The sequence below is a fragment of the Pteropus vampyrus genome, unplaced genomic scaffold (genome assembly GCF_000151845.1).
Source record: "Pteropus vampyrus isolate Shadow unplaced genomic scaffold, Pvam_2.0 Scaffold165, whole genome shotgun sequence".
NCBI classification, from domain to species: domain Eukaryota; kingdom Metazoa; phylum Chordata; class Mammalia; order Chiroptera; family Pteropodidae; genus Pteropus; species Pteropus vampyrus.
This window is the reverse complement of record NW_011888946.1, coordinates 830964-851116: the sequence shown is the minus strand read 5'-3', so window position 1 is coordinate 851116 and position 20153 is coordinate 830964. Positions and strand designations below refer to the sequence as shown.

The 20153-nt window shown below is 38.8% G+C and overlaps 1 protein-coding gene and 1 pseudogene across 4 annotated transcripts in view; both read left to right on the top strand.

Annotated features, from left to right (window-relative positions):
* RHOBTB1 (Rho related BTB domain containing 1) overlaps positions 1–13008 on the top strand; it is a 61608-nt gene extending 48600 nt beyond the window's left edge. For all 4 annotated transcript variants that reach the window (XM_011370220.2, XM_011370222.2, XM_011370221.2 and 1 more), the window contains 4 exons: positions 4537–4687; positions 7483–7571; positions 10142–10247; positions 10779–13008. In XM_011370220.2, the coding sequence (XP_011368522.1) occupies positions 4537–4687; positions 7483–7571; positions 10142–10247; positions 10779–10948 (516 nt within the window). In that variant the 3' untranslated portion in view covers positions 10949–13008. The remainder of the gene's footprint in view (positions 1–4536; positions 4688–7482; positions 7572–10141; positions 10248–10778) is intronic.
* Positions 3052–3170, top strand: LOC111745786 (annotated as a pseudogene).
* Positions 13009–20153: the final 7145 nt, after the last annotated feature.

Genomic DNA, 20153 nt, shown 5'->3' with positions numbered 1-20153 from the left:
TGAGAAACTACCGATGAATGAAATTTCATTCGAATGGCATTTCACCGACTTCAATAATCTCCAGAGATAAAGACCGCAAAGGCTTGCTTCTCTTATTTTTCTAGCTCACCGGAAAGGTGTGCTGATAGTGCTGCAGAGAGCCTGCAATTAACCCAGCAGAGAGAAGTTGATCAAGGTCAGGAACCCAAGCACAAAGGGATACTGTCAGAGCTGACCTCACAAATGCTAATCTCCTTTATCCCTTCCCAGAATGGACTGTAATTGTCTCCAGATTAAAATGTGCAGGAGACATGACCAAAACAAAAACTTGGCAGGGATGTGAATGTACACGTATACAGCTGATTAGTAGCCTCTCCTGGAGGAGGCCACCTGTTGAGCACTCCCCGCTAGAAAGACAAGATCACTCACCACTTAAAGCTGTGGCTAAGGCTAATAATAGCTAATAATACGTATGTATAGATTCAACTCAGCTCGAAAAAGAAAGACTATAGAAGCAAGCGACCAAAGGTCTGTGCCAAAATTCCTCTAGCCAATATATGAAGAATGCCATGAATGATTGACATTCCTGCCTTTTTCTGCTCCTTCTCTTTATTTCCAGTATAGCTTATAATAGTTATGTAGTTTTGAACTCTAGTCTTATCTTGACCTTGGGCAAGTAACTGGTTCTCTCTAAACCTGTGTCCTCATCTACAAAGTGGGGATAACAAGAGAACCTTTTTCAAAGGGCAGGTAAGGCATGAGAGTACATGTGTAAAGCATCACATTTGGTGCCTAGAACATACAAATGCTTAAGGTGATAGCAACTATTCTCCTACAAGATTCTTGTTCAGTTCTTTCCAATGAGTAGTTAAAGACTTTTTTCCCCTGAAAGCTCTAATTTAAAGCCCCCAGTTCCCTTCCCAAACTTGCAGAGTATTGTAGAGGTGGTTATGGGCGTAGGAAAGAGCACTCAACAGCTCAATAAATGCTCCAGGGTTGATTTAGGCCCATATTTGCACTTGGGATTTGTCCTTTCTAGGCCACTTTTTAACTGTTTTGTCTTGTGAAAATCTGACTTCCCTCACAAAATTCAGCCTATTTTATTTTTGCATTAATAGAATTCACATGCATATCCAGAAAAGAATAAAATATGCCCATTGACGTTACTTTAACTTTTTTTTTGTCATTTAATATTTAAGAAGACACTATTTTACTTATGTGTTTCTCATTACTTTTAATATAGCAGTAAGCATAATTCTCTCCCCAGAGGTACTCAGCAAGTGGTTCATTAAAAATGCATGCCCGGGTTGTAGTAAGCAATGCTCTGGATCTAGAATATTTTCTCATTCTCTGGGAAACCATCTCTAATTATAAGCCTAATAGTCTGAGCTGATTTTTGCAATTAAAATTTTAAACCAAGTAAACTGGAATATGGGATGTCGTTTAGGATAGCATTATATCCTCTTTTATTACTTTTTTTTTAGTTACATCCAGCAAATATGATACAAAATTATTAATTCTATTTCTTATATAGCTTTATTTTATAATGTTTTTAAAAAGTTCTATAAAATTATCTCTCCATAGTTACACAGTTAATTATAAATGTTGAAATCACAGAAATAGGCTTTTTTTAAAAAATCAACCATGAGAAAAAAAAAATGTGTGCTCTGAAAGTGTTTTTAGTTTATTCTTATTTTCTGGTTACTTCTACAAGTGCCTAACATTATTTGCCAAAAAGCCATAGCTTCAAAAAAAAAAATACTGGCATCATTAGCAGGAAGGAAGCAGCAGATCACAAATAATTACAAATGTCAAAACAGTCCAAAGACATTGAGAATATTGGGGCAGGGCTGCTTGCTGGAATCTATCATCTCCTGCTACAAGAAATAATTTCTTTTTAATTTAGGATGTTCATTTTGCCATGACTTAGAACACACTATCACCAAAAACTGCTAAGGTCATCTGAATATTGTTGAAATTCATGATCTCAGTAAAGAAGAAAAAGCTTTAGATAGCTTCTATTCCAAATTCCTCCCATGTAACAGATGAGGAAACTGAGAGTCATAGAGGGTGAATGATTTTTCAAATGTCACACAACATTTTAGTGACATCCTTGGGTCTGCCCCAGCCTCTCACCCTGTCCTATAAGCACTTATTTTCAGAAACAACAGACATTCTCATTTCTAAGAGTGCAGGTGTTCACAAGAAGCTCTGGGACTTTTCATATTTACAATCACTAATACTTCATAGCACTTAGCACTTTGTAAAATGTACACTGTACTTTCACTATCAGAATTATTCAAATTTTAAAGTTTCACAACTTGATTAACCTTCAGTTATCTAGAAAATTGTACTAATCCAAACACCATTCTAGAGAAATGGAATTTTGCCATATGCTTATACACACAGAATCAAGTTTATGTGCATGTCTGTATAAGATAAATGCATGTGTACATAAACATAGATGTAGGTAAGCATACACACAAGTACAATCAGTATTAGATTCACTGCAATAGCAATTAACTACAATACAGTGGCTTTATTATTTTAAAAAAGCATTAGTAGTAACTTCTACTTGCCAAATTCTATTGCAGAGTTTGTGCTAGAAACTTGAAATGATCACACTTATGAAATCATTGATGATAATAATCTATGCACCCTATTTACAGAATTATAATTGTTTTTACTGACTCTAATTGAAGGATGGAGGTAATTTTCTTAATATTTCTAGGAATTTTTCTGGGCCTTTCCTTTGACAGATCAAGGCCAAGCCCTGTCTGAAAGGATATGTCCTCCCTGAGGTGGCTGATGGCTGTGCAGAATAATATAGAAGGTTCCTACAACTTAAACAATTCTGGAACCACACCATTAGAATGCATTGGCCATGAGCTCTGTATGTAACGTACACATGTATGTGCGCGCGTGTGTGTGTGTGTATGTGTGTGTGTGTGTGTGTGTGTATCGAGAGAGAGAGATTAGCCGTATAATATAGATATAATCATATGTAACTATAGATGCATATCTTTATATGCTATATAGCAATTTATTAAGTATCAGAATTAAGAAGTTTAAGTCTACGGCCATGCCTCCCTGAACATACCTGATCTTGTCTGATCTCAGAAGCTAAGAAGGGTCGGGATTGGTTAGTACTTGGATGGGAGACCACTTAGGAAGACTAGGAGCTGTAGGCAGTGGGAGGGGCGGGGGGGCGGGGAATTTATGCCTACTTCTGCTTTTTGAATTTAGACATATAACATAGATGTAATCATATATAATTATAGATGCATATCTTTATATGCTGTATAGTGGTTTATTAAGTATCAGAATTAAGAAGTTTATAACTACTCATCCTTTTAAACTTAGAAATCTAATTCTTAAAAACTGTTAATGAAATATGGTGCTTTATTGTACTGTAACCTAAACATTGCCACAAAGGATTTTTAATGCTACACAGACGTTCTGAACATAGACTTTAGAATTATACTCCCTGGGTTCCAATCCCGGTCGTTTACTAGCTCTATGACCTTGGATATGAAACTTAACCTCCCTGAAACTCAATTTCCTTATCTGTAAAACAGTAAAAATACTCGTCTCTTCTTCCTAAGATCAAATTAGATAATGCATGTGGAAAGCTTAGCACAGTATCTTGTGCATAGGAGGTCTTCAACTAAGTTTAATTTTTGTAATCATTATCATTCCAATAGTAAACACCAGTGGCACCTTTCTATACTACACCAGGGCCCACTTCATGGAGTTAGTGATCTACAATAAAGAGTAGCTGCTGTACGGTATACATCTGCATTGATCCATGCCCAGCCATCCAGAACTCCCAGGCTCTCTAGAAAACTCCAGCATGTATTTATAAGGACAACTCAAGGGAGAAGATTAGGGGAATCCTACAGGGAGAGTTCACCATACCCAACCCAACTATTCTCCCAGAAGTTCCAGGCAAAGATTTCTCTGGAGTCTCTCTATCTACCGATACCTGATAATGTTCCAGTAGTTCTGAATCTATGTGGTTTTGTGCCACAGGAAAAATAATTAAGTGTGTATATCATATTAGCATGCATTGATAGAATGTCGAGATCAAGTCAGTCACTATGGCACGTGGGGTAGTTGCATATCCTCTGTTTTGACATCTTAGAGAGCTGGGCTCTATCGCGTGTCAGCAACAGTGTGGTTTGCCTCCCCCCGCAACACCTGTCATGTTGCTAGGAAATTTCTTTCCCCACAATAGAGTATTATAAGGTAGCTGGCAAAGAGGGCCCATAATGTCGTCATACATTTACAGCCCATTTGTCTGATTTATAAGTCCAAATAGTCATTTAAAAATTCCAAATCAGGCTTTGTCAGGCAGCCCCACTCTTTTGTCACCTACAAATCAAACTGTTATGTTTAAAGCCATAAATAGTGAATGACTTCCATACACAGCATCAAAGCAGGTGTTCCAGACTTGCCAATATCGAATCATAAGTTGGGATATTCATAAGAAGCGTAGCCTGAAAATGTGCCCGCTGCTTTCTTCATCAGAACTTAGCTTTTCAAATAACCTTTCAGGTGTACCTCCCAAACATAAACAAGATGTCAATGCAGGCGGTTCTGGATTATCTCTATACCAAGCAGTTGTCACCTAACTTGGACCTGGACCCACTGGAATTAATTGCCTTGGCAAACAGATTTTGCCTGCCACACTTGGTTGCACTTGCAGGTAAGACTGATGACTCGGGGCCATGCAGTTTCTGACTGTCATGTTTATCAAAATTACATTTAAACAAAAATAAGATTTCCAAGGACTAAAAATCAATTTTTTACCACCCACTATAGGACTGTTTTGTATAGGATGATGTGAACTGGTCAAATATATCAGATGGCCCAATTCAATTCAACAGATATTTCTTAAGCACCTTCTTTGTGGTAGGCCCCATTCGGTGATACAAATATAAAGTCGGGTAATGCATGGCCCCTGCCCTCCATGCTCGTGCTCTCTGCCTCATTTGTGGACCATGGAATTTGAAGTAAAAGTATTGTGTCTGTGTTATCCCCATTACATGTGTTCAGACACAGTCTTTAAGAAAAAGGTAGTAGGAGGTTAAGTGGTTAAGAACATGGCCTACACAGATTACTCTGGTTGAGATTTTGACTCCACCATTTACTGACGATGACTTCATAGTTGACTTAACCGCTCTGTGTCTCAGCTTTCATTCTCTTTAAAATGGAGATAATATTATTCTGCCATATGAAGATTAAAGAGTTAAGATATATATTATACATAAAATGTATGTATATATATGTGTGTGTATGTGAGATGGATATAGAGACTATATATATATATGTATATGTAGTCCTAGAACAGTGTCTGGCACCTAGTCAGCATTACATAAGTGGTTTTCTTTAAGCTATTTTAGAAAATGTTCTGACATTGTCAAGATCATTTTAGGAGAAAGAAAAAAAAGGGAGACAGCTTAGCTTCACAAAATCTTATTTCTAGATTTGTTCAGTTGGTAAGCTGAAGCAGGTCTAAATAGGATATATGCATTCTAATACCTTTTTCTTAAATTTAAACCTTCAGGTTCGTGCACCATTGATGTCAGTTAGCTATCTGGTTGTTTATCGCTACATTTAGTTGATTCCTGTTAACCATGAAAGCAGAGATAGTGCCTGTTTTGTTCACTGGCCTATCCTCTGCACACAGAAAAGTGCCTGAGCATACATATCAGGTTCTCAACAAATATTTGTTGAATCATTAAGTGAATGAAAATGAATGTATAAACAAACCAACTAGTCATATCTGTGCTTGACTCTGGCAATGTCTTTAGAAAAAAAAAAAAGATTTATTTCTCCAGGTTTCTACTACATTCCACCAACAGGAGATCAGAATCCTCCCCTAATCTTCTCCTTCCCCAATTAGATAGCAAGACATAGTTGAAGCATGCTATGTGATTTTTTTTTTTAAATACTGTTTTTAACCAATACACCTGAAGACATAGATCCAAATGAATGTATACTGCTTTTTAAATAGTAAATCCAGAAGGCCACAATGGGCAATTCCTTTTTTCAGACCGTTTGACTGTTTAGTTTTTACTTAAATAGTAAGTATGGTGATGACAATAGGACTGATTTCTCCACCAAAGAAACTGACCAACAAAACTTTGCATAGACTACAGACTTCTCTGTATGTTCACTTTTGTTATTAAATGTTGCTGTAACCGTTATAAATATTTAAAATATGGTTTCCTAAGACAAGTCCTTTAGTCATCGATAATGTTTGGTGTATACTGTGCAGTCTAAGTATAGCATGTTTAAGAATCAGGTTTCTGGGGTGAAAATGCTTTGCAAGCCAAAGTGTTGAATGAATATTGAGAAATACTGCAGTTACCTAAAATTGAAAAGCCCAATGACTTCTCTGGGAAATTTAATTCTAAACAGCTCTTTGTCAATCCAACTGAATAAGAGTGTGCCAAAGAAACTATTCAAATCTAGATACCTTATTGACTAGAGACATGTCGACTAACAAGTAGGTAGAGCCAGAGCAGGAAGTAAGCATGACTTGGACAATATATTAGATCAGAAAAGCAGACGTAATGATATAGAGATTTAAAATAAAATAAAATAATAAAATAAAATAAGAATACAGCAACATCAAGGAGCTAGAAATGCAGGGCCTAGACTACCCATGCATGTGAATCCTAGAGGCAGATGACAGCTCAAATGGAGGCAAGACAGCTCAGTTCCAGAACCACAATTTAAATTCAGCTTAGAAGCCTTGGTCACAGACCCCAAGCAGAAATGGCTTTCCCAACTGGATTTTTGTTCCTTCTGGCTAACAGTCTCTCAGCTTATCAGAATTTGAGAGGTTGAACAATACATTGCCCATCTGCAGCTGTTGAGATAGACATATGCATTCACATTTTTAATTCCCCATATGGATTCATTCCTGTTACTCAGTCTCTCTACTATCAGAATATTGAGATTTGCAGTGAGGTGCGGGGGGAAATGGTCAAATAGGAAGGTACTAGAGAGTTTAGAGGATTCTAAGAAGGTACTGGACTGTCTAGAGCTGCACTGTCCAATAGAACTTTCTGCAATGATGGAAACATCCTGTGTCTGCCTCATCCAATACACATGTGGCTATTGAGTATTTAAAAGTTGCTAGTGTGGCTAAGGACCTGAATTTTTTATTTTATTTTATTTTATTTTATTTAAGCTTAAATTAATTTAAGTTTAAGTCATGTCACATGGCCAGTAGTTACTATACTGGACAGTAAAGGTCTGGAGGACACTGGCTATTTCAGAAGTGCTAACAAGCATCCCCAGAGTCATCACTGCAATGAATGGAGACCAAAACTCTCACGTACTGAAAGGCCTGAGATTCAATTCAGATGGCTGCCAGAGCTGTGTCCCATACTTTCTCCCTTCTTAGGTAGCCCCAGCCTAGACCCTCCAGGCAAAATGTCTGGCTTACAGAAAATGGTTTAACTTGCTCCTGTTCCCTCTCTTCTCCAGAGCAGCATGCTGTTCAGGAGCTGACCAAGGCTGCTATGAGTGGCGTGGGCATTGATGAGGAAGTGCTCTCATATTTGGAGTTGGCCCAGGTTTGTAACAATTTGCTTTTTACCTTTTAAGTGTGTTCAACTAGTTCATTTAATGCTGATAAAACATTCCACTGTTGCATCTGTCTAAATAAAGATGTCACCACTGAGTCACAGAGGCCCCCCCACGTACACTGAGAAGATCTGAGAGTTTTACATTTCATGCACCATTCACCCTGCTGGGCTTCATTTGAAAAAACAACAAGGACCTCACCCCCACACCAGCCCCATCGTCCCCTGAGGCACCAGCTTCACATGTGGGAGAGCAACTCTGGGCTTGCTAGGAAAAGGTTTTGACTCTCCTTTTTTAAATTCTTGGACATGTATTGGCCAATATCAGACAGTTTCTAGAATTCCATGAAGTCCCATTAGGCTGCACATCTCACTGAAGCTCTACTGGGGTTTTCTAAAATCAGTATTGGTTGATATTGACATTGTGATTCTCTAATCCCAGTACGCACTTGCACTCTTCTACAGAGGGTCCGAAATCCAGCTTCGGCTTTGTAACTGAACAACTTATTCGAGGCGCAAAGCTAAACTCTGCCTCAGCTTCCTCATCCATAAGAAATAGGAATGGTAGTTCATACCTGATCAACCTTATAGATTATTTTGAGAATCAAGTGAGAGAGAATGTTCAAGAAAGACCACTGAAGAGTGGAAGCCCTCTCATAATGCAAGGCACATATGTGAGATTATCTAGTCCCTGGCGTAGACTTACTGACAATGAGATTACACTCTGAAGAAACTAAGAATAAATTCTTCAGTCTTTGACCTGTTGGTTTTGGCTTTCTTTGTTCCCTCTCTCAGTTAGGGCAGTGGTTTACTAAGTCTTACATTAGACAATTTAAATCGATATTTCTCAATCAAGGAAGAGGAGGCGCTTTCAGGGAGAGCGAGGCACACAGCAGGTATAACTCAGGCCATTCCAACTGTAGCCATAGGAGATGGCGCCGATTCAAAAGGGAAAAGGTAGACTAGGACTTTACAATAACCTGTTCAGTCTGACTTGACATTCAATCAGTATTTATTTTCTCTCCATGTACCAGGCACTGCCCTAGACAAAAGGGCATGCAGATTCAAACAGTAGATTCTCTGCCCTTGGGGCAATTAGAGGCAAGTGAGAGAAATAGACACGAGCACCAGTTAGTAAAATCCAATGTGAAAAACAACCTAAGAGAGGTTACAATAAAACTATGAGCAGACATCAATTGCATAGGATCAGCAAGCCCCCATCAAAACTGGTTGTCCACACTTGGAATTTGGGGTCTTTTGAAAGAGGCCTGGGGGATAGTTTGTGACTTGTGCTCTGTCCAGTAAGTATTCCTCCTAGAGAAAATGAAATGACCCAGAATTTTATATAGGACCAGTCTTCTTGAGGTAATCATTTGCAGTTGTGTCTGTTTGTTTGCTCTGTGTTCCAGCCCTATCCCTCCCCCACATATACATTTGCAAGGAAATAATATTACTGCTAAGTGCTAACAGGCCTTGGGAGAAAGAGTTTAGGCTGGAGTCTCCCATATATCTTAGCTCATTCATTAGACCCTAAAACAGTAGAGTACTGCTAAGTATTTAACAACGAGCTTAGGGACAATTCGGCCCCTGATCTGTTGCATTCTACAATGCCCATGGTATAAGTTTTCCACCTGGCCAATTTTAACGTGAAGTCTCTGAACTCAGAGTAGGGAAGAAATATGCACAATTGACTTTCTTGAGCAAGTACAAGCCAAATCCAGTACACCACTACCCTAATCCTACTTTCATAAAGAAATCTAATATCAAGAAAAATTGGAAGCACCAGCCAAAATCATTTATGGCATTGGGGTTGTGATTTTCAGAGAGTTTCTTGAGTTAATTTCTAAGGACTCTGGCTTTTCTCTTGGCCTCCATCCAGGGCGATGTGGGCCCCAGAAGAAACCAGCCGGTAGGTTTCAGAGTTTCTCTTGATCCAAGAAACTTCAAGAACACTACACACAAGAATGAATGTCTGAGAAAGGGTATAGACAAAAAGAGTGAGGGATGGGAGGAGACCTGCGGAATTTGGGGGAGAATGGGGGCGAGTTGATATTAAGCGTCAGGTCTTTTTCAGTCATAGCTACCTTAGTGCCACCTCCCTGAGCACCTGCTCAGAAAGGAGGGGTGGGGTGTTCAGATCCTTTCCACCCTGCCCACACTGCCTGCTCTTCTTATGTAACCAAAGGACAGGTATAGGACAGTCACACATTCTGCAGTCTCCTCTTTCAGATCTTTGGCCCCAGCAAGCTGAGCTCTGACATGCGACACGGAGTATTGCGTTGCCCGGGCTTCCTTAAACGGAGATGACATCGCTACTTTCTGCTTGCTGTTGGCTGATGCCTTCCAGAGGCCACGGTCACTTATCACTAGAGGGCCAGGTGGCGGGGGAGAAGGAAAGGGCAAGGCATACTTTAAACTCCTGATCTGATACAGTGATTACTTTTGGTGCACTTATCACGAGGAATAAGGGAGGGGTGTGCCAAATGCTATACTTGGCTGGAATAAGAACCATCCAACTTTAGAAAATAGAGTCTGACCCACTTTTGGTCACTTCCCTGCAGTTTCACAATGCCCACCAGTTGGCCGCCTGGTGTTTGCACCACATCTGCACCAACTACAACAGTGTTTGTTCCAAGTTCCGCAAGGAAATCAAATCGAAATCTGCAGGTGAGACTGTGGGGTCCCCATTCATCCAAATCTTATCACCTCTGAAGTGTTTACTCTCTTTTCCCTTGAGAAGGAATGGGGAGCAAGCGGCTCATCAAGAGGTCCCGATGACTAGCTGCTGGTCACGTTTATGTGATATGACATAGGGATTATAGATTGGAAATTATCTCTGGAGAACTTCATGCTTGGGTGTTTAGGTAGAGTGGGGTTCAGGGGGACATGCTGCAGAGCATGCTGAAGTTGTCAGCGCAACCTTGTCTAGGGAGGCAGCCTTCAGGGCAAGCTTATACTCTAAATCAAGTGGTCCTGGGTTCAGGTTCTCTGTGCCCACATATATGACTTTAGGGCAAGTGATTCTACCTCTCGTGACTTCAGTGTCACAGTCGGTAAATGGTCCTAATCATAGTCCCTGCGCATCTGCTTGTTGAGAGGGTATGTATGTTAATCATATACGTGAAGCTTTAAACACAGAACCTAGCACATAGAAGCAATCAATGAACAACAAGATCAGTCACCCTTTTTCTTCACCAGACAACCAGGAATACTTTGAGCGCCACCGCTGGCCCCCTGTGTGGTACCTGAAGGAAGAAGACCATTACCAGCGCGTGAAACGGGAACGAGAGAAGGAAGATATTGCACTAAATAAACATCACTCGAGACGAAAGTGGTGCTTCTGGAATTCATCTCCAGCAGTCGCCTGAGGAGGAAGAAAAAAAAAAATCAGTAATCCAACACACCACTTTTAAAAGCACTACTATAAAATTAGTCTTATTATTAGAGATAAGATGTAGTTCAGGTTTCAGGCACTGATCTTCCTCCACGTTTGTGCATTTATCTTTGTTAGGATCAAAGCACAAGCTCACGATCAATGAGCCTGGATAAAAAGGGAAGCTGACGCTCACTGCATTCCTTAAACTTATATGTATATTTTTTGTTAGAAGGCTTAATAAACTTTAGTCCATTATTTTGGGTTTTTTTATACAAAGGAAAAAAATCCAGCTTTCATGTTTCAAATTCCAAATTGGAAAATATTTTTATATGGTCTCTTGTATTTTGTTGAAATGAAAATACTATGTATTACTTTATTTTACAGGCCACAAATTAACCATGAAGACGCCCTGTGATTCTCTGCCCACATGACCACAGAGCATTACTACATAATTAGAGGGTTATCCTTTTGTTGTGAACTAAAGGGTTGGAATGAAATTCCCCAAAGTGCAAGTTAGAGAGTGTTTAATCTTTGTTCTGCTGAATAACACTGGTATAATTACCAAGTCAACTCCAAGAAAGTGTATTTACAATATTTGCCGTGTAAGTGCTAGTAATTATATGGTTATATGTGCCATGTAAAATATAGTGATATCCAATCTTCTGTTGTTTAAAATGTCTAGATTCAAGAGGATAATCTTTATAATCATTAGAAGGGCTTATTAAATCCCAGCATTATTCAGGGCAAACTCACTGGTGGACCTGAATACAAAAGATAGCGTAAGAGTGTTGGTGTTTGGATTGCTGTATTAGGGTGTATGTCTCTCAGTATTCTGTGATCTCGCCATGCTTCTGCATGCGGATTCTCTACTGACTTGAATGGAGTTGGGTCAGGACAAGGGTCCCCGAACTCTGTCCCACTGTCTGCAGGCTTGTCACATCTCACCACCAGAAACAAGCTTCCTCAGGTCTCTCACCTGCAGCCAACTTCACTTTGTGAGACACATATTTTTAACTCTTCCCAGGGAAAATCCATGTCGCTGCAGAAGTAGGCCAAGGCAGACTACCCACCCCTGCTGAAATTCAGTGGGGCCTGTGAAGGCACAAAGCTGGAGGCTGGGTCTTCTGGGGTCCTTGCATTTTCCAGTGCAGACAAGAATCTTATTCCAAGAGTCTAGGAAATGGTGCTATTGTGAGTTCGATCTGACCCTTTGTCATTCTGAGTTTTCAGTGTTAAAATAGAAAGTATTGAGCAGGGGAGTTCTCAAGAGGCAGTCAATCGTTGCTTCTCTATAAATTAAAATGTTACAGCATTCATACGCAGCATTTTAAGGCCGCAACTCTACATCTACCATGGGTTGTATGGTGGGGGCTTGGGCTTATTCTGTTGGGAGGTGAATTTACTGATGCTAAAAGCTATGGATTTTTGTGTTGTTTTTTTTTTCTTTTCTTCTAGCTTTCGGAAGTTGGAAAAGAGACAGCTGAGTCCAAACTCCATTGTTGACCATCATATATATTTGAAAGTCTATCCAGATTATAGATGGGTATTTATTAGTGATAGTGGAAACATACCAGATAAGAATTTGGAGAGTCCCAGAAATGCATCACCCTCTCATGACAAGGGAGGGGGACAGTAGAGTAGGAATAGATGGTTGTAAGTGCATCTACTTTAATTTTTTGTCAATAGGATTGTCAATCATTATGGAAGGAGAAAGGAGACAGAATGAGAGGATAAATATCAAGACCAAGACTCAGGAAGAATAGGCATATATCCCATCATAAAATGGCAAAGGTTGAGTTTTCAATGTGTAGTCAGAGTTGAATTTACACAACCAAAGCTCCCATTTGATTGTAATCTTGCCAAAATGTCATGGATGTATAAATGAACCTGGGGTATAAGCAATAATATCCACTAGTGTTTGTTATCAGCTACTGTAACCAAGTGGCTGGTTCATTTGGTTGATGCTGATTATGGCCTTTAACCATGGTGGTTTGTGTTTTTTATTTCACAAAAAAAAAAAAAAAAAGCCAATAAAATTGTTTAGCTATAAAATTACTTGACTTGTTTTTAAGGACTACAATCATTATCATGCATGTAACGTTAATAGCTTTTTTAAAAACTTTCAAAACTTTAAAGGTGCTTGTGTGTGCTCCAGCAACAAGGCAGCTTGAATGACTGTCATCTTTGTTTTCGGTGTTGCCAGCGGAGATTCCAGCACTGCGGTGTAAATGAGGGGTCTGGTTCTTTGCTCTTGGCTAATACCATTATGTCACTAGACATAGTACAGCTTTGGGAAAACAACAGAAATGTCTCTACCCTAATATGGGTTTGGGCAATCTGCCAGCAATCAAGTGAAAGGTTGCATTGGTGGGCTTATGGATATCAGTCTTTTCTTCAGAAGCACATCTGAGAAAGACTTTGGGAAAATGTGTTAACAATTTCTGGACTTCTAGGTGGTGTAATGTTTACCCAAGCCCAGATGGAAGAAGAGTCTCCAATGAGATCCCGTAAAGGGATGTTCTGAGTGGCAAATTTCCCATAACTACATGGAAAGGAGTTGACAACTATAAAAATAACTGCAGAAAGAAGACAGTGAGGTTCCCAATCATTCCCATACCTTTTTAAAGTGGGTGGTCCAGATCATGGCACCTTTTACATAATGCACACCAGTGGAGTCTTACCTATAGAAAGTCTTGGTCTAACTTTTTCTTAGGGCAATGCCTCGCAAATCATCAAGGCTCTCAACAACCCTATATTGGCATTATAGGAACCACAAATCCAACTTTGGAGGTAACTCAAGTATTTTCATTATGGACATTCAAGAGCAAGAATCCAGTATTTCTAAGAATTTTTTTCACACTTGCCCCAGTTGTATGGTACATCAGTTGTCAAATTTCAGTTTTTTAGCATTGTGACATCAGCTAAGTAGAATGAATTCTACTAATCAGAGGAAAATACAAAGTGAATCCCAAGTTTGGAGACTATTTTATGACTGCAGCATTTCTGAAATGAATTCTTTTCTGGAAGCTGAAGATTGATCAGGCTTTTTCTTGAATTGGGTTTTAAATGTAAACACACACATATGCATATACATATACATATACATATACATATACATATACATATACATATACATATACATATACATATACATATACATGTCTATACATACAAATAGGATATTTCTTTAATTGAATGCCCTAATTGGATGCTAGTAGATGAGTAGCAATAAATCCTTTTTTCTAAAAGAATGTGACTATTGCATAAAAGATATGTTAGAGGTTAGCCAGGGAGAATGTTCGTGTCGTGTGTATATATGTGTAAGTAATCAAGAAGCAGCATAATGAAGCAAAAAAAAAAAGGATAAGAGCAATTAAAATCTAAAAAAAAGAAGAAGGGCCACTGACCAAAGCCATGGAAGCTGAGTTAAGTACTCTGAGCTATAGATATACTCTCTTTCTTTTAAAATGCTAATTTATAACATTACTCTGTATCTCATTACTTAATTTATTTTCAAATGAAGACTTCGCTCTTTGGAATTTCCAATTAGGCAGGTGCTATATGCAACATGAAAAGGCACTGGTGTGACAACACTGGTGACCTCCTATAAAAGCAGTGCTTCTGGAGAAGCAATACTGTTTCCTTTGGCTGCATTTGAAAAATTCCACCCTGTGCTGATGGTACCTCTAAATAGGGTATTTTTACTTAAGTCATTTAGATGCATGATTTTTCACTGAGTTCATGGGCAGGTTATCTCATCAGTAAGATATTTACAGACTATAGTCTACAAAATATGGAAATCATTTAGGAGCAGGTAACTCTTGGGTAGGAGTCAATCAATCATATAGTCGCAAATTCATAGACATGAAAATGCTAGCTAGAAAGAACAGTAGGAGACATGAAGCGGCTTGCCAGCAACTCACTCCTATTATTTACCATTTCTATAGAAACAGAACATTTTAGTGATATGAATTTCCAGTAGAATGTAGATGAAATAAATGATACCCAAATGTGGCCCTATGGTAAACTATTTGAGTCTGAATACATTCTCAACCCCAAAGACAAGAATGGTTATATTTTACAGGTGTTCAATGAGAAAAGAACTTGATTCACTTCTCTGTGTGAATGCAAACCAAAGTTTGGGCATTTTTCTTATTTTCTCCCAGTCTAATAAAAGAAACATCCTTTTGGTTTGACAATTCATGACAGTCTCAAATGGAGTGATAATACCCATGGAATGTTAAGTCGAACTGTTGTGTGAAAAGATACACAAACTCTAAGCTTTAGTCACCTAAAAAATAGGAACAGGCTTCACTGAGTTTTTGGTGCAGACTAAACGAGATGATTTAGGTAAAGCACCTGGTGCAGTGCCTGGCACGTAGTAAGCATTCAGTAAATGAACCTGTGTACTAAGGACGTGTTGACTACCAAGGCAAGAAATCCAAGAGAGAGTACAATGCCGCATGTTGCAAAATAGAACAATGTGATCTTTTCCTGCCTTTCTCTTAAATCAAGTGCCAACCTTGCTGGTTAGTGCTTCATGACAGTGATTAAAAACTAGAAAATAAGAACTATGGGAAAGTAAAAGAAAAAAAATAGGCTGGAGAGAAAAGGCAGGTGGTGGGTAGAGGAGAGTATGGCACTTTCCAAGAGTGACCCCCACCCCTTCGACCTGCGTTATCTCTGTGGAATAAGGACTAGGCCACCCCAAAGCCAAACTTGGCTAAGTCTCCGATTTACTTGGAGCACTTTTTTTATTGCTCCCAGTCATTTTTCTTTTATTTTTCTTAAAAATCAGATGCAGAGAGTCTAGTTTACCAGACTCCTCAATGCTCCTCACTGCTGAGCACTGTCATTTTCAGTCAGTATAAGGGCTTTTCTTTTTTATTTTCTCCTTCTTCCATAATATCCAACCCCCATAAGATTTTCAATGTATGGCTTTAAATATGTGGATATCCTTCTATACAGTGTCGTTTCATGTATGTGATCATTACACAAATGGTGTTACATCATAAATGTCATCCTATCTGCTTTCCATACTCCACACTAACTTTGGAAACCCAGCCATGTTACAATATGTGCATCCAGCCTTCTTTTCCCAAGTCTTCATAGTGTTCTTAGACTGCTTCCACATTTTACTCTCCATTCCACTGGTGATAAAAACCACTAGTCAATTTCTACTCCCTAGCACTACAGTGAACTTTGTACATGCCCTGAGATCAAGATCTAAAATCGATTTCAGGTCCCATTCCAGACATACTGAATCTACGTGTCCTGAGGTGATGAACATACATGGGAACCCACTGCTGGTTGGGCTCAGCGATGAAAATTCTTCCCTGCTCCTAACACTAAGTTGATACGAGTCTACAGAATTTAAGGGTCATAAAGAATCTGAAAGATTCTGGACCAGCCTGGAGACTGGCTGTCCTCTAGCCAAAAAAAGAAAAAAGAAAAAGTGGAGAAACTGGGCTTAACGTCCTGCTGCCTGAGAGAAAGAGACTTTCCTGATGATGAAAGTTGTTAGATATTGGAATGAGTTAGATAATCCCATCTGGCCTTGGTATTTTGTGTCATCTGAGAGGACAAGATGGTTCCTCAAGAGCAACCATCAGGAATATTAAGATTTCTGTCTGCCTTGAAAAAGTTTCTAGTGAGTTTGTGCACTGCCATCAAAGATTGCTTTCTAATTCTATTATTTCACACATCAAGTATAAAGAAAAAGTAACCCGCCAGTACAAATTCTATAGATTGTTCAAACTATTCCAGAGCCCTTCAGATTCTTTATGACTCTTGAATTCTGTAGAATCATATCGAATATAAAATTTCCCTTTCCCCTAGTTTCCTCCTCTCGGTGTTAAAGCATAGAGTGGCAACACCTAATTCATTAGATGGAGTGTGTTCAGACCACTGTGATTCTCTCTCAGTCCCACCCCCACTGAGATGTTTGAACTTCATTGCCACCATGGCCAGGACGGCCTTTCCTTTATATATCTGAGAGATTTCTTTTAAAATAGGTAGTCATAGTAAGTGACCAAACATCTGAAATTTCCAACTCTTAGAGAAATGGGTTTCCCAATCTTTAAAAAAAAAAAAAAAAACTTTGAGGCGGACTCTCTCCCCAGCAGATTCTTTCTGTACTGCTGGCTATCCTTACTGCCATTTTGCTTACAATTGCATAAATAGCCAAGGCGATGAGGTCTTGGTATGTTAAGATGCATTTTCACATGCTCCTTCAGTCTTATTCAACTGTTTCTTCATCACGCCTAACTGGATAGATTGATGTTTCAAGTCTTAGCACCAAATTATCAAAGTTCAAAAAACTGATGCGAGAATCATAATAATAACAGTTAACATTTTTTAGTATATATCGTGGCCAAACACAATAAGTGCTTTCTTGCATTTACCTAATTTAATTCCCACAACGTTACCTTATGGGGAAGGTAGTGGTTTCCCCAGAAGCAGCCCCTGAAAAGAAGAGTCACATGTGAGTGCTTTATTTAGTAAGTGCCCTTAGGTAAGATCAACAAGGGAAGCGGAAGGAAGCTGGAAGGTAAGAAGCCACGCAGAGGTATGGTGTCAGGCAATCCCACTGAGCCTGGTCTCGAGGCATGCTCTAGACTGTAAACTACGCCTCAAATTGGGCTTTCATATTCCTACACCCACTGGTGGTCAAGGCTAAGTGCTCCAGGCAGAGGAGGAGTAGGGAATATGGGTAAACTTGAGGATATTTTAGCCTCTCTGGCTTTGGAGAGTTGGGGAAAGTAGCCCCAATAGCATGAAGGAAATCCACCACTGAGAATCACAGGTGTGGGCTCTTAAAGGTAAGCGAAAGAACATAGAAGGCGGAAAGCAAAAAGGACCCAAGCTCATCTGGGACTGATCTGACCACTAACCTCTATTTTGAAATTCTGAAAAACAACCTAAACTATTTGATGGGGCTCCCTGATAGAAGTTTTGTGTGCTAATGAGTAAATGTGAATGAAAAACATTGCATCCTCTTTCACTTCTATGTCAAAAAGCTTCTGAAATTAATTTGAAGAACATCAAATGATAAATTCTCCTTGATTAACTTTTTAAAATTATAGAATCTCAAACATAATCATCGTTCCAAAAATGTATACAAGACATTATTTGTAAAAGCATCATCGAATTTTCTCCAGATTGTGCAAAATAAATTTAATAATGATTTACTTGAACCTAAACAAATTGCTGTTATGCAAAATTTGATAGACTTAAGTAATTCCTGAAAAAGGCTCAAGATTGCAATTCTGATTCTCTCTAGAGTCTCCCACTGTCTCCCTACACACAGAGAAAAATCAATCCAGGAAAAACGATTGAAGTCTAAAGATTTAAGGCAAACTTTAAAATTTTTATTTTAATACCAACTGCCTGATTTTCATGCTGTTCGTGGCCTAATTTTGATAAGCCTACCATAGGACCTAAAGTCATTGCTCAGAGCCTAAGAGATGGAATCTAGACCCAACTCCTAGCGTTAGTAAATTAACAGAGTGTTCCTCCAACTGCCCAAAGGCTAAGCGATTCTGCCAGCTGCAGCTATAGGGCAGCATCTCCCCTTGAATAAGTTTTCTGGTCTTAATCAGATAATTCTGTGGAGAAGAGAATGGTTTTATTGATCCATATATCTTCTTGCAACTTGCTGAGGGTGGGTGGGGAAGTAAATAAGCTCATCCCAGTATCTTTTTATTTTCTTTTCATAGTTTGGGTTGTTTCTGAGTGATGGATATATGGGTAATAGGGGTAAACGATGTCTCTATGGTGATAATCTTGAAACTAGCTCTTTCCAAAACCGGCATTCATCTCAGTTTCAATGGGGATATCCTTCTCAACTACGCGTGTTCTAAAGCAGAAATGATTGCATTCATAACCAATTAAGATATGTCTCTTTTATTAAAAACATTTGATATGAGAGAGGCCCTCAAAATATCAGACAGACTGAAATGCTTCTCAATGCTTCTATTGAGAGTGTCTTGACCGAAAACCTACCCAGGAAGTCAGGGCCTCCCAGGTTGAAGATAATTCAAGATCCCAGCAAACTCTGATAACAGATTCACTTTGATCTTCAAGTCTGGAGGATGCGTTACAGCTGTCACTTTTCCATCCAACCCTCTCCCTCACCCTAAGTCCGAATCCTGCTTCTAGTCCTAGCTCTGTAGAAATTCCATTTGAACAACATCATGCCATATGCAAGTAGATGATGCAAATGAAAATCTTGAATGCTGTGTGGTAAATAGGTGAAAAGTTTCCACTTTTCAAATCCTACAGAGGTTCTTAATGAACATCTTAAACCCCAAATTTCTGGCATCACAACTAACTTTCCCATCTGCTATATTTTGTCTTATCTTTAGAAGCTTTGTGATCATGTGTTGATTTAGTTCTTCTTCTACCTTGCCAAGGGGTTGATCTAAAGATTATCACAAATCATTTCAATTCATCCAGGAATCTCTGAACTTCTACTATGCATCAAAAATAACATGAGACCCAATCTATGGCTTCAGAGAGCATCTGAGAATCTAGTTGGACACACCCAAACAAGACAATAAATAAACATGCCAAAATTAATACTATGGATGAAGTATGGAAAACAGGTTTCATTTCATCTGCTAACTCAGATCAGTAATGCATGACCATGTTTTGGGTTGTTCTGAGCCATAATCTAAGCTCCAGGGCAAAGAGAGCTGGGGTTGCTTAACAGTGTGTGACATGATTCTGGGAGAATGAACTAATAGCATAATTGTCAAGTTTTATTTATTCCACAGATATTAATTGCACAGATACCTGTCTAATATGTGCAGGCATTTTTCTAAGTACCAACGTCCCTATTATCATGGAGTTTATATTCCAGTGTGGAAAGCAGGCAATGAAAACCAACAAACAAATATGTATTTTTAACAGATAAGTGCTATGAAGAAAAAAAGGAAGAAGATAGAAAATAATCAAGAATATCATTTTAGGGCAAAATAAGTGAAGGTTGTCAAAAGAACAAACGTCTAATTATAAAATAAGTCTGGGGATGTAATATACAGCATGGTGACTATAGTTAATAATACTGGATTGTATATTTGAAGGTTGCTAAGAAACCAAATCTTAAAAGATCTCACCACAGGAAAAAAAAAAAAATATCTATAGCTATGTGTGGAGACAAATGTTAATTAGACTTACTGTAGAGATCATTTAGT